The 15333-nt window shown below is 33.8% G+C and overlaps 1 protein-coding gene and 1 pseudogene across 8 annotated transcripts in view; both read right to left on the reverse strand.

Annotated features, from left to right (window-relative positions):
* ESCO1 (establishment of sister chromatid cohesion N-acetyltransferase 1) overlaps nt 1-15333 on the reverse strand; it is a 110681-nt gene that overhangs the window by 35151 nt on the left and 60197 nt on the right. For 5 of the 8 annotated variants that reach the window (XR_011645954.1, XR_011645955.1, XM_058277526.1 and 2 more), the window contains 4 exons: nt 12215-12329; nt 10916-10982; nt 9733-9847; nt 6291-6422 (listed from right to left, as the gene is read on the reverse strand). Coding sequence is in view for 5 of the 8 variants with exons in the window: in XM_058277526.1 (XP_058133509.1) it covers nt 6291-6422; nt 9733-9847; nt 10916-10982; nt 12215-12329 (429 nt within the window). In the remaining 3 variants the exon portion in view is untranslated. The remainder of the gene's footprint in view (nt 1-6290; nt 6423-9732; nt 9848-10915; nt 10983-12214; nt 12330-15333) is intronic. The other 3 variants (XR_011645956.1, XM_058277528.1, XM_058277527.2) reach the window with 1 other exon arrangement.
* On the reverse strand, nt 7453-8118 carry LOC105745297 (large ribosomal subunit protein uL11-like; annotated as a pseudogene).

Genomic DNA, 15333 nt, shown 5'->3' on the forward strand with positions numbered 1-15333 from the left:
CATGGGCACCGACTCGCCACACGGGCACTGGCTCACCATACAGGCACTCACGAGCACTTGGCTCTCCGCATGGGCACTTGTGGGCTTACCACGAGGGCTCTCAGGTTGCCACATGGGCACTTGGTTCCTTGTGGGCACTTGCATGGGTACTCAGTTCATCACGTGGGCACTCAGCTCACCGCATGGTCACTTGGCTCACTGCACATGCACTCAACTTGCTGTGCAGGCATGCTTCCAGGGATCAAACCAGGGTCCTCACATATGGTAGGCAAAGACCTTACCACCTGAGCCACCTGTTTCCCCCTAGCATCCTATTTTGATAAAAACACTTAGAAAGACAGGAATAGAAGAAAAATTCCTCAATATGATAAAGGGCAATGACATGATCCTATATTTGGAAAATTCTGAAATGTCTACAACAAAGCTACTTGAGCTAATAAATGAGTGCAGGAAAAGAAAGTGGCAGGATACAGGATCAACACAAAAATCAGTAGTTTCTGTACACTAGTATTGAGCAATCTTAGGAGGAAATCAGAAAAAAAAAATTTCATTTACAATAGCAACAAAAAGACTCAAATATCTAGGAATCAAGTTAACCAAAGTAGTACTGGACCTATATGCAGAAAACTACAAAATGATGCTAAAAGAAACCATGAACACCTAAACAAATGGAAAGACATTCCATGTTCATGGATGGGAAGACTAAATATAGTGAAGGTGTTTCAACAAAACCAAGCCATGTTAAGGAGACAAAACAGTCTCTTCAACAAATGAAGCTGGGAGAACTGGATACCTATATCCAAAAGAATGAGAGGACCCCTATCTCACTCCCTATACGAATCAACACAAAATGAATCAAAGACCTAAATGTAAAAGCCAGGACAATAGAACTACTAGAAGAAAATGTAGGGAAACATCTTAAAGACCTTGTGGTAGGTGTTGGTTTCTTGGACCTTATACCAAAAGCACAGGCGACAGAAGACAAAATGGGACCTCCTCAAAATTAAACACTTTTGCACCTCAAAGGACTCTGTCAAAAGGGTAAAAAGGGCACCAAATCAATGGGAGAAAATATTTGGAAATCACAAGTCCAATAACGGCTTAATATCCATGATATATAGAAGATGCTTCAACTCAACAATAAAGACATATGATCTGATTTTTAAAATGGGCAAAAGACTTGAAATACAAATGGTGAAAAAACACATGAAAAAATGTTCAACATCACCAGTTATTAGAGAAATGTAAATCAAAGCTACAATGAGATATCATTTCACACCTATTAGAATGGCCACTATTAAAAAGACAGAAAACTACAAGTGTTGAAAAGGATGTGGCAAGACAGGAATACTTATTCACTGTTTGTGGGAATGTAGAATGGTACAGCCAGTGGAGGACTGTTTGGCAGTTACTAAAAACGCTGTAATTAGATTTGCCATGTGACCCAGCAATACCACTACTGAGTATATATCCAGAAGAATTGAGAGCAGTGACAGGAACAGACATGTGCACACTGATGTACATAGTGGTTATTCACAATTGCCAAAAGATGAAAACAACCTAGGTGTTATCAACTGAATGGACAAAAAAATGGTGGTATATAAACACAATGGAATATTATTCAGCTGTAAGAAGAAATGAAGTGGTAAAGCATATGACAACATGGATGAACCTGGAGGACATTATGTATGTGAAGCAAGCCAGACACAAAAAGACAAATACTGTATGACTGTGCTACTATGAACTAAATATATTGTGTAATCTCATGGAGTTAATAACTTAAATATGGGTGACCAGAAAATAAAATGAGGTTAGAGAATGGAAAGCTAAGGGTTAACTTGTGCGAATTGGTAAAAAGGATATCTGTTTATCTTTGGAAATGAATAGAAAAGGTGAAAGCACAACATAATGTCTGTAACTAGCAGTACTATTGTGTGGGTATGAAAGGGGTTTAAAGGGAAAGTCTGAGATCATGTATATTACAAAAAGGAAAACTAAAAAAATGTAACATAGAAATTTATAGCATAATAATACTGTAGGTGAAATATAAATACGGGTAAAGTTGCATATATAGGAACGTTTTTCTTTGAAAGTGAAGTAATATATGTTAATAAGACAAGATGTTAATTATCAGACCAAAATACCCTACATTATGCTAAGTGAAAGAAACCAGACAGAAAGTACTACATTTTTGTATGATTCCATTTATATAAAATGTAAATATAAATCAATTTATAAAGATAAAATTAGATGATTGGTTTTGTAAGGCTGTAGAAGGATAAAGGGAAGGGTGTAAAAGGAAAGAGGGATTGAGAGGTGACTGCTAAGGACTGTGGGGTTTTTCTTTTTGGAGTAATGAAATTGATATAAAATATTTTGTGGTGATGAATGTACAACATTGTGATTAGACTAAAAGTCATTGATTATACACTTTGGATAGAGCATATTGTATGATATATGAATATATCTCAATAAAGCTGCTTACAAATAAATAAATATGCAAGAATAGCCAGAAATAGCAGCTATACATGGCAGGGGAAGTACAGAGAGATTGAGAGGTAAAGAATTTTCTTGTTGTTGTTGTTTTTTCTTTTTGTTGTTTATTATAACTATTGAAATAATGAAAATGCACTAATAATGAGTGAAGTGATGAATGCAAAACTATATGGTTATATCAAATACCATTGATTGTACATTTTGGATAAATTGTATGCTTCTCCCCTTAGCTTTCTGTAGCATCACAGAACTCTCTGCAATGATAGAACTGTCCTGTATCCACACTGTCTAATAAAGTAGCCACTAGCAATATGTGGCTATTGAGTACTAACTAGCGTGATGGAGGAAAAGCATTTTAATTTCACGTGGCTACCATACTGTACAGTGATCTCCGTAGCCAAACACAGATCTATCAAATCTTCCTCCAAAATTTTCCCACATTTCCAACAATGCCATATTAATTCTGCACTATACACATCTCATATATGCACTACGCTCCCCTTAAGTGCACTGTAATATCTCTCCGTATACTTCACTGAAATATTACTTCAATATTATTTCAGTGTAATTTTATTATTTACTCTGCTTGAAGTCCTTCAATATCAAAAGAACAGAAAGAATAAAATCCAAATTGTATTCAAAGTGTTCCACAGCTTGATATATTTTTTAGCCTATTGCCCCTAAAATCCTGATTTAGTAAGAAAAATCTACTCATTATTCCCCACAAAGATTGCCAAACTCTCTCATGCTTTAATTATAGAATGCTATTAATCATTGATGACCTCATCATTTTAAAAAATCAAATCTTAAATTTTCCCCATCTGTGAAAACCAACCCTTCTTCTGACTACTGCTTTACCAAAGTAATTATCACCTCCAAATTGTAAATCAAATTTATAATTTATTTAAACAGTTAAATATTTAAGTGACCTATTCCTTAAGTCATTACATCTTTTAATTAACTTTTCATTTCTTTCAGACTTTGTACCTAAAGCTGAAGGCAAAGGCATATCATTTAGCCCTAAGAGTATCACTGTCCTCCACATAGCATTCAGTCAGATGTTAATAAATTTAAGGAAGATAAGTATAAAGGAAAAAAGGATTAAGTTAGGAGTTTCTTTGCAAAGGACTCAATATTTATTCCTCTTCTACATTATAGAAAGCTCAAGGGGACTCAAAATAATCACTGAAAGATCAAAACACAACTGAGCCCTGAAAGGTTCCTGGCCTGGCAACATGGCTCAATGCTCAAGTTACATCTATACCACTAGTGCAGAACTGCTGCTGCTGCTCATACCACTAGGAAACAGGACCTTAGTTCATGAAGGGAAACTAAAGTAGTTCTTAGGTCTAAACCACAGTTTAAACTCCCTGAGGAGTTCGAAGTAGTTTCTAATAAGTTAGATAAAATCTACTTCCCCAAACACTATCATTGAGGCAAACAGGTTAAAACCAAGGAACAGAGAAAGAGCACCATTATGCTCTTCTTACTTTCAACAAAGATAAGGAAAAGAAAAAGGAAAAGAGATAAGGAAAAGAAAAAGAATGTTTTATCCAAAAATAGGCTCTTGGATCATAAATTTCTACTATAAGTGTATGATTTAAATATTATTTTAATCTTTTGAAGATAGGAGTTTAGCCATTTCTGTCATAAGATTATTAACCTAAGGGAAATTTTTACCCTAAGGAAAAGTTTTTAATCTAAAGAAAGTTTGATTAAAATTTGAAAAGTAAAATTCATTAGTTCTAATTTATTATAGTTTTATATAGTTCTAAGTAGAACAAAATTTCATTTCCAGTTCCAAAAGTGTTCATTTAAAAATTCACCGAATGACCTACTTTCTATATGCTTCTAAGATACATACATAGCAGGCAAAACTGGCACTAAATAAAATTAGATGTTCTATCAATCACTTAAGATTCCTTAGTTGTCTGTGCAAAGCACAATACCAGGTGCCTAATAAATACTTAATATCAAAATTCAGAAGTGTGATCAGAACAAAACATCTTTAAGATCACATGTTTTCATTCCCTTTCAATACCTAAAAAAAAGAATGCTACAATATTTTGGAGGAGTTTCTACCATAGACTCTATGTATGCCTACATTTGAAAACAGCCAAGATAAGAATATTGACCTTGATATTAGTAAAGGATTGCCAACTGCTAAACTCAATTCCTTCCCTCAAGCTTAATTCAAAATTAAATAAAATAACCCTTAGCTCTGTCCCATCAAAGGGGGTGAGAAGGATGATAACGGGGCTGGGGCAGGAATCAATCTTCCATAAATTCCTTACACTGCTTTGCACTTTTGCAGGATAGCCAGAATTTGTTTGGAAGGTGATGGCACCACCTTGCTCTATAAAACAACTTCCCTTGGTATTGTTAAAGATTAAAGTCATATTTTCTGATTTGATTTCTTAATACTGTTTCTCTCAGAAATTAAGCCTTTCCTTAAATTAAGGTGAAGGACTAAACTTATTAAAGTAATCTTTTTATTTAGGAAACTAAATTACCATAAGAATAAAAAAATGTAAACTAAGTAGGGTGCATCTGAACTTAATTTCTACCAGGTTTATTTATATAAAATAAACTGAAATACTTTTTTGTCCCTTAAGTATTCTATAATTTACCTACCTGATAAGAATATTCTTCTTTTAAAAGGATATTAATAAAATCAAACTGGAAAAGCGAACATTTCAAATGATAAATCACTATCTAGCTATAGATATTCTATGCCCACATATCTTTTTATTTTATTTTTTTGAGTGGTAGGAAAGGTACATGTGAAAAAGTTTAAATGAAATATGGAATATAAAGGATTGGCCATAAAAGGGAACCAAAACAAAACAAAACAAAATCCTATCTTGGGTAGAAGTAACTGGATTAATGCAACAATGAATAAAACCCCTCCAACCAAAGGTTAGGATATGAATTTAAGGGAGGCCAATAAAGACGATTAAATAATCAGCATCTGGCTCCTACATAGAGGCATATGTGAAATGAATTGTGATCTCAGTTCAGATATCCTGGAGGTCTTAGTGTGAGTGTACAGTACTGAAGGTAACATGTATAAATAAAAATAGATTCCATTTCAGATACGGGTAAACAGCAATTACATTAAATTACTATTTTCACAAGATATCTGAAATGGTTCAAAACTGCTAAAACTTTTTCTCTTTCCAAAAACAAATAATAAATAATACACATTATGCTTTATATGCACATGCATTAAAAAACATTTTATACTGAAATATATTTACTTTGTGGGATTTTTTTTTTTAGTATACTACAAAATTCTGAGGTCTTAATCACCTAGAATTTTTCTTTAATTTTATAGAGAAAAACTCTCAGGATAGCAATAAGAAAGAAATCCCAAAACCACCTGTTCAGTATAACACGTATCACTATCAATCCCAAAATACAATGTTGTGCTAAGCTATATGAATATTACACAGGTTCATCAAAGATACAATTATTTGTTAAAAAGGAATAGTAATAATAATAAATACCCAAGTTGAACAGCATTATTTTTTAAAAGAGGTACAACTAATTTAAAATTATGATTTAAATTAAAAATCCCACAATATAAACAAGTCAGAATAAATTAGCTGGTTTTCCCGTTTGGCTTTGTTTTAAAATAGCCAGTATATACTATGCATGAGCTTTGTATATTATAACACCACTGTTTTCTAGAAACAGAAATTTTCAATAACTTAAATTTGACAATTCATTTTATTAAGATCCTGAACTAATTATTTAATTTTTCATTTTAAAAAGCCATAAGTTCCACTTACCACATATTTTACAGCACTGATAAACTGGTTGTGGAATAGCAGATGCTGAGTTTCATCTTCTGGGTTTGAAGCTGTGTAAAGCATTCCACAAACATTACAGGAAACTGCTCCAAATCGTTTTTGTCCTGCATCCTATTTTTAAAAATACACGAAGAGTAAAATATTTATCCTCCCCCCCAAATTATTCCATCAAGGTCTTTAAAGCTATAATATGAACATAAAGTGCGAACTGTTTAATCTATAATGAATAACATTCAATAATGATTACAAAAAATAAGTTATTAACCTTTAAAATTTATACATAATTTTGATTCATTAAGAAATATTCCCACTCAGTAATCTGTTACTCATTTAGTAATCTACAATGAACAAAAGTTGATATTGATTATAAAAATTAAGGTACTAAACTTTAAAATTTGTGTGTAATTTTTTTATTAAGAAATATTTTCCACTTTAGTAATCTGACTGCTCTGGAATAGTAATTTTTTACAAAGTGTTTTCTAGCCTCGTCCTTTTTTTCAAAAAGAAAATTTCAGGAAGATGGTATACTTTAAGGATTAAGACTAGAACAGCATAGTGACTTTACTTTTTTTCTATTCTGCAAGTGTGCAATTTGAACTAAACTAATTACTGAAAATAAGATCTAAGATAAAGTATCCTAGTGCCTTAAAACTTGTGTCAAATGGCAAAGAGAAACCAAATGATAAATAAGTGATTGTGTATTAAACTTAAGGGATATTCATTCTGAAGAATTAAAACTATATACAAAATGTTACTCAAAATTTATTTCAGGAAGTTTTCAGAGCACTTAGTAAGCATTTCTACTTCAGTTTCTTCACTTATATATGGGAAATAACTGAAATTTCTACCTCATATATTTTTTTTACAAGGATGAACTCGATTAATAATGAAGCACATGGAACAGTGCCTTCAAAAAGTATTAGCTGCTATTACAGCATGATCATTGACTCTAAACCAGCAATATTCCATAAAAATACAATCCACAAATGTAATTTTAAATTTTCTAGTAACTACATTAGAGAAAACAAAAATAAACAGGTGAAATTCGTTTTAGTAACATTTTACTTAACCCAATATATCCCAAAGGGGGATTATCACTTCAATGTGTAATCAATATAAAAACACTACTAGTGAGATACTTTACTTTTTTTATATTAGTATTTGGTCTTTGAAGTATAGTATGTTTTTTTGTTTTGTTTTGTTTTTGAGCTGTCAAATGATCCTTTTTTGAAATATTTTCCTTCGTAGTTCTTAACTAACTGGGCATTCCACTGCACCACTGTTGATGCCATCTTTGATGGGACAAGAGTGGCAGCCATCAATGTTGGAGCCCACAGACTGGGGAGCCCCCAGAACCTCTTTACGGATTCCAGAGAGTTCTCTAGCTAATTATTGGTGCCACATCTGTCAAGCAATGCTGATGATCTCATAAAAAGTGGTATTGCTACTGTGCTAAATGTTTTTCTGCTTCTTCCTGTCTCTGGGTGGTTCCATAAGGGCTTTAATAATCAGGGCAGAGGCAGAAGGCACCACCTCAATTTGTGCCTGTTTGTTTTGAATGGTCAGTTTCATGGTAATCCTTAGACCTTTCCGGTCACCAGTTGCCTTGGCAATGTCATCACCAACCTTTTTTTGGGACAGACCAAGGGGACCAATCTTAGGGGCCAGGGCAGACATGGCACCGACTCTCCCACTAGAGTAACTCAGGTACAAAACTTTGATCTCATTGCGATCAAATCTGGGCAGCATGGCGGAGGCAGCTGGTGTCAGATGAACCTGGATGCGGGACGACTGAAGAAAGTTGCACCCTGGCCTCCTCTGAACCAAACCGAAAAGCTGATATGATTTTTATGATACACATTTCAAGTGATCAACAGCCACATGTGGATACACACTGGATAGTGCAATTCTATATTCTATTTGTCTAATCCTGTATTATACTGATTAGACAACAGGAACATTACTAAACTTGATAAATTTCCCCTCACTATTCCTTCTTAAATTTTTTTAGATAATTCTTGCAAAGTCAGCCTCCATTATTAAAGTAAGAATCAATCATCAAGTCCCCAAAAGTCCCTATTAGTGATACTGACTGGAGCCCCTATTTATTTTGAGTACCTTCATTTATGTTGTCCTCACTCATTCAAATTAGATATTTTTATTCATTCAACAACGCACCCTCTCTTTCCTAACTTGCCATCTAGTTGTAGAGTACTCATGCTGTATTTCAAATTAACTATTGGTTTATCTTCTTATAAAATGTAACTTAAAAATGTTAATGTATATAATATGGATATTTAAAATCATTTTATGTATTAGGCTCCATGTTCTTTTAATATTTGACTCAACTACTTGAAAGAATGAAGCGATCAAATGACATCTAAGAAAGTAACAAATGTGAAATAAAGAACTACAATCTGTTTTAAATAAAACTGTAAGTTGGGAAGCGGACTTGGCCCAGTGGTTAGGGCGTCCGTCTACCACATGGGAGGTCTGCGGTTCAAACCCTGGGCCTCCTTGACCCGTGTGGAGCTGGCCCACGCACAGTGCTGATGCGCACAAGAGTACCCTGCCACGCAGGGGTGCCCCCCACGTAGGGGAGCGCCACATGCAAGGAGTGCGCCCCGTAAGGAAAGCCACCCAGCACAAGTTCAGCCTGCCCAGGAATGGTGCCGCACACATGGAGAGCTGACACAGCAAGGTGATACAACAAAAAGAGACACAGATTCAAGTGCCACTGACAACAACAGAAGCAGACAAAGAAGAACATGCAGCAAATGGACACAGAGAACAGACAACTGGCGGGGGAAGGGGAGAGATAAATAAAATAAATCTTAAAAAAAAAAAACTAAGTACGGAAATTGAATTGATAATTTATTACAAGATGGACTATTTATTTGGGGAAAGGGGAGGGGATTTGTAATGGTACCAGGTGTCATTAACTATCAAAACTGTCCGCACTCGGACAGCCAGTTGTTTTACCTGTTCCCGCATATTAGCAATCTAACAAATTCTTGACTCATGTGAGAAATCTAACCTCCACCCCTAGACTACAATAAGGGTACAAGTACATGGGTCCCTGTGGCTCTGTTTGTATGCTCCAACCTGCTGGTTGAGCCACCCAAACCAGTCACACTTCCCATTGTCCTCTCATGGTACCCTTCTTTCCCTGGGACCTGTGAGTAATAAAATATCTTTTCTCATGTATTACGGTCTCAGTTTCCCCTTCTGTAGCATCTGACCACCACCCAGACCCAAAGTTTAATTCCACCTGAACTAATTTGAAATATCAGGAATATTTCCATAATGACTTATGGTGACAAAAAGGGTTATTTTGAAAAAAGGAGTAAGTTATTCTTTAACAACTTGCATAAACGGGATGTTTATACAACCAAAAAAAGCAGATTAAGTTGTGACTTACTATGATCAACTGTTTTTCATCAGCTTTCTCTGCTTCTTTTAATTTCAAGTCCTTTGGAATTTTTATCTCCAAATGGGAATTGCACTTAGGCCAAGAACGATTTGTTGGTATTTCCCTTTAAAAAACAAAACAAAACTGAATTATAATATTATAGATCCATATCACCTCAAATTGGAGGAGGCGAAAAGTAACTTATTTTCTATATAAAACTGATAAATCTTAACTTTCAAGGGGAAAAATAATCAAGGAAATTAATTTACAAACAAAAAAACTGCATACCTACTGTAGTTTGAATAAGTTTTATAGTTCTAGCCATACGAGTCACTACAGTTTGTCCTAAACACTGTTGGTAATAAAAAGGGCATACTATGTCAGATTTAATTTAACTGTGGCATTAAAGACAGAAGGAAAAGCCTGTGTAATATATTTAAAACAATTTTACACATTGATTACTACCCATTATTTCTTTTCTTTAACTTTATTTTGTACATTTAATAATTGAAAATATAAATAATAAAAACTAAAAAGAAACATGGTTGAATAAAACATACATTTCTCTTTTAAATGTGCTGGACACATTTAATCATACAATATGTTACAAAATATATTTGGTTAAAAGTAATGCAATCATATAAGTATTTCCAAAGGTTTGAGAAAAACAAGCATTGTCAAACACTGTTGCTGAGAGCAAAAACAGGAACAACCATTTGAAGGAAATTTGGCAAGGCAGGATAAATCCTACAATCTATAAATTTACCCTAAAGATCTGGGATGTATCTCTGCCCATAAGTGGGCAAAGATATATGCATTTACTGCAGAATTTTTTAAAATAAACTAGAAAACAACTACAATGTCCATAAAGTGGAGAACAGTTAATAAACCATGACACTTTTGCACAATGGAATCTAATGCAGAACTTAAATGAATGAGGTAAAACTAAGTGTATGAAGGTAGAAAGATGTCCATAAAAAATTAAATTAAAAAAAAAAAAGGTATAAAACAGGTTATGAATAGGCATAGAAAAATATATAACAAAAAGAGCAGTATGATGATCATTGCCTTCACTTGAAAAATGGAGGATTACTAGCAGAACTTTTTAGGGGAAAATCCCCTAAACTTAAAACTTACAGGTATAAAATCCCTAAGTTCTCATTTTTACACTTAAATTAAACTAATATCTTACCTGTTATCACAGGTCTTAATTGTTTGGTTATTGAGTATACTGTGCTGTTTGGAAGCTGAACCTGTAACTTAATCAAGAAGAAGAGTTATATATTAAGCTTTGTACTAGTTCTGCATCTAAAGATCAAAAACCATTGAAAGAAAAATAATTCACAGCACAAAACATTTTATTTTTAATAATGCCCCATGATGATTTAGACTACTCTTCCTACTTAAGAAATTCCTCAAAGAAGATGCAGAAAGGCTGCATTAAATGTGGACTACAGAGCTGTAAAGAGATCTAATGATAAACAGTTTAACTCTAATTTCACCAAAAATTAACACTGAACATTAAAGGAAATGCCTTTATTGCCTGCATAATTATACCATCTCTAAATGTAAATAAATGCAAATATTTCTTGTTTTAAAAATTATAGTCTAGAAGTTCTCTGCCTAGAAGAGCCCACACCAAGTCTTGGTGTGTATTTCCATCTTTCCCATTTCTCAGCAAACTCTGTTCTTCCCCATTTCCCAATAAATTATTTTTACTGGCCTAACTAAAAAAAAAAAAAAAATTATAGTCTGGAGTTTTAATCACATTAATTAATGTGATATTATATAACTTTTCCTCCCCTCACTAAGAGAAAAAAAATTACATGATATATAATGACAACAATTATCTGACCTCAATACCTTGCATCCAAGTATATTTTTCCTTTAGCAGAGAAAACAATAGGAATTACAAGTTTCTTTTCTGTATCCTCATGGTGCTTCACCCAATATCAGTGAGCAAATCCCCATCCAACAGTTCAAATAATATATTGGCAAGAAAAATTCACAAGATTATGAAAATAAAGCTTTTGCATGATACAAGTGAGTAAACTGCAGAATTCATTAAATCCTTAAGCATTAAATTCTGAGACTGAAACACTGACTTAGAAAATTGAGTAATAGTTAAATATAAAAATCTAAAGTGGTAAAGCATAAACAGTCATTTATACTTGAGAAATACACTGCTACCATTACCATAAAACTCCTTAACAAATCTAATAACCTAAGTAACTCATTAACTAACACTTTTTGAGAAAGTAAATCACAAAATAAAAACTTAGGGTAGAGAGTCAAAGGGTTATGCTTTAAACAAGTCTATCAACCAGTGCAATTCTCCCCAAAGAATGGGTGATATCCATATATTTGAAATAAAGAACCAATGGTTAAGAAGGATTAACAGGCCTATTTGATAGACGATGGAGTTTTCTGTTATGGTGACAAAAATATCTTTAAACATTGTGAAATTCACATAATATTTTCAAAGCATTACCTGGAAATTTACTCTCTCCTGTATCAAGTTTTTTTTCAAGAAGCAGAGTTGGAACAGCAGTAGCGTTTTCCACTGGACTGTTGTCAAGCTTGGATTCCAAACACAGACTGAAATTCTGAACACATATAGTTCAAATGTTAATATTTACATTCATATATCTGAATACACTTTCATTAAATTTTAGCATACTAAGAAAATTTTAGTTTCTAAAATTTAAGGAAATACCTGACGTTTTTTAGATAATACTTTATACTTGGAGTATTTCATGTAGACATGCCTTAAACAGTCTAACTTAAGATCTTGCCAAAAGCTTCCCTCTCAGCATCAGCTCCAAATATTCCTCTTCATGCTAAATTTTTAAAACTTATTTCTTCCATAGGTATATTCCATATTTCCCTAGCTCAATGTCTCTGTTCAGAGTTTGATCTATTTAGATCTGCCTTGTTCAATATGGCAGCCACTACCACATATGAAGACTAGTGAGCACTTGAAATGTGGTTAGTACAAATTAAGTAAAAATATACACAGGATTTTCAAGACTTAACACAGAAAAAGTAAAATATCTCCATTTTCATATCAATTATACATAGAAATGGCAATTTTTATATGTTGGGCTAAATAAAATATATTAAAATTAATTTTACCTGCTTATTTTTACTTTTATAATGTGGCTACTAAAAAACTTAGAATTATGTATGTGGCTCATAATCTATTTCTATTGGATAATGCTGATGTAGAATACCTTTCCCTCCATATGTGTTTAAATCATTACTTAAATAAAACACCTTTTATGAAGCCTTCCCCAATCTTCCCAGCCCTTCCCCAAATGTAGAGTAATTCTCCCTTGTCTATTTTATGTCTACTTCATGTCCTTAAAACTTCCTATCTTGAATTAGTTATTTGTTTTTTACTCACTCTAAGAACTTGCTTAAGAGAATGGACCATATATTTACCTTGTAGTCCCAAGAACCCCTAATTCAAAGCCTTGTCAAAGTAGGTACCAATTAATTAATAACTACCAAAAGAAAATACTGCAAGCTATCTACTAATATTGGCTATATTAGGGAAATAAAGACAGAATCAATTATACACTCACGCACATAGTGTTGTTACAATGAACATGCATTATTTTTTATTATTGAAAACAAAGCAGAAAAAACTGTGAAAACAAGAATGACAAGTTTACTAATTATACTAATCCCCATTAATAAATACAAAGTTACTGGGTTACTGGTTTAAAAAAAATAAATTATAAAATAAAATTGAGCTTTAAAATCCAAAGGTCAAATAATTTAAATTCAATCCAAAGAATTCATCGACAGTTTGTAGATACTTACCTTTATCAACCATCATCATCTCAGTACTGCTGAAAATAACACTACATAATTAGAAGAGCAAAATTACAGGGGGCCACAAGAAAACTTTTAATGATGTATCCTTTCTTTTCTGCATTCTCCTACCTCCCCAACAAGCATAAATTTGGCTGGGCTCCGAAGCCAGCCAACCACAGTTTAATTCCTAGCTCCATCATTTATCAGCTAGTCACTGAGGCATGTTACTTAAATTTCTAACTCTCACTTTCCTCACCAGTAATAGGTTGATAATAGAACCTACACTGTAGATTGTGGTGAAGACAATAAGAAGTTGTCCTTTGAGGTGCTTACTAAATGAAAGTTATTATGATGGTTAAACTGAACTTCCGCACCCCTTAGCGCCTATGAAGTGAAGAGAAAACTAAGTGACTACTATAGTGTAAATACGTTAAGGGCAGGAAAAAAATATCTTCTATAGCCCTACCAAAGTGCCATGTATGCAGGAGGTACACAAATGTGGCTTTTTTTTTTTTTTAAGATTTATTTATTCCTCCCCCTCCCTGTTGTCCTCTGTGTCCATTCATTGCGGGTTCTTTTGTGTCCGCTTGCATTCTTGTCAGCAGCACTGGGAACCTGTGTCTCTTTTTGTTGCATCATCTTGCTGCATCAGTTCTGTGTGTATGTGGTGCCACTCCTAGGAAGGCTGTGCTTTTTTTTTCACATGGGCGGCTCTTCTTGCAGGGCCCACTCCTTGTGCATGGGGCTCCCCTACACAGAAACACCCCTTCGTGGCACGGCACTCCTTACACGCATCAGCACTGCGCATGGGCCAGTTCACCACGGTCAAGAGGCCCTGGGTTTGAACCCTGGACGTCCTATATGGTAGGCAGACCCTCTATCAGTTGAGCCAAGTCTGCTTCCCACAAATATGTCTTGAGTCGACATGGTTACCACCAGTTACTAATAACTCTGATAGTGATCACATTGTTGATGCTGGCGGAAAAATTGGAAACAACCTAAAAGTGATTTACTAGAGTAAAATATAAATAAATTGTGGTACATTTCTTTCTTCACAGATATTATAATGCCCACATATCCGTAAGTATCAAATATAATGTTAACTGTACAAAAACAAGTTGCAAAAACATACATATAATATGGTGGCATTTATATAAAAATTTAAAACACGGAACAGTGCTAAGTATTCTTTGCAGCTATACACACACACACTCACAAACACATATTAAAACTATAAAAACAAAAACAGAAAAGATCCATACCAATCAGGAGAATCCTTATCTTTGGAAAGGAAAGGGAATGGAATGAAGTGGGAAACAGGGTCTTTAACTATATCTGTAATGTTACTTCAATTATTTTAAAAGATTTGAAGTAATTCAACAAAATGTGAATCTTCTATCATATTTGGGTCACAGATACACAAGTGTATGCTCTGTAACTATACTGAATGTTTGGAAGAGTTGAGAATTTCATAATGAAAATAAAGTTTTTAACACAGCAAAACGTTCCTCACAACAGGACTGCATAAAATCAAAGCATGATTCAGTTGAAGCAATGTTATAAAAGATCAAAATAACGTGTTCTACGTAAGCATCTCCCTTCTGTTATAGTTTAGTCCAAAGGAATCAATTTCTGATTCTTTCAATATATTCTCTACATACTGTCTGCCTTTTGAGTTCTGATAGGCATTCATGCAGCAAGAGTTAGAAAATAATGTTTCTGACATGTAACTAAAAGGTAGTTATTAATTTCCTGACAAAGGACGCAACATGAAGGCAAAGGCACCAT

Source organism: Dasypus novemcinctus, chromosome 16, assembly GCF_030445035.2.
Source record: "Dasypus novemcinctus isolate mDasNov1 chromosome 16, mDasNov1.1.hap2, whole genome shotgun sequence".
Classification (NCBI taxonomy): Eukaryota; Metazoa; Chordata; class Mammalia; order Cingulata; family Dasypodidae; genus Dasypus; species Dasypus novemcinctus.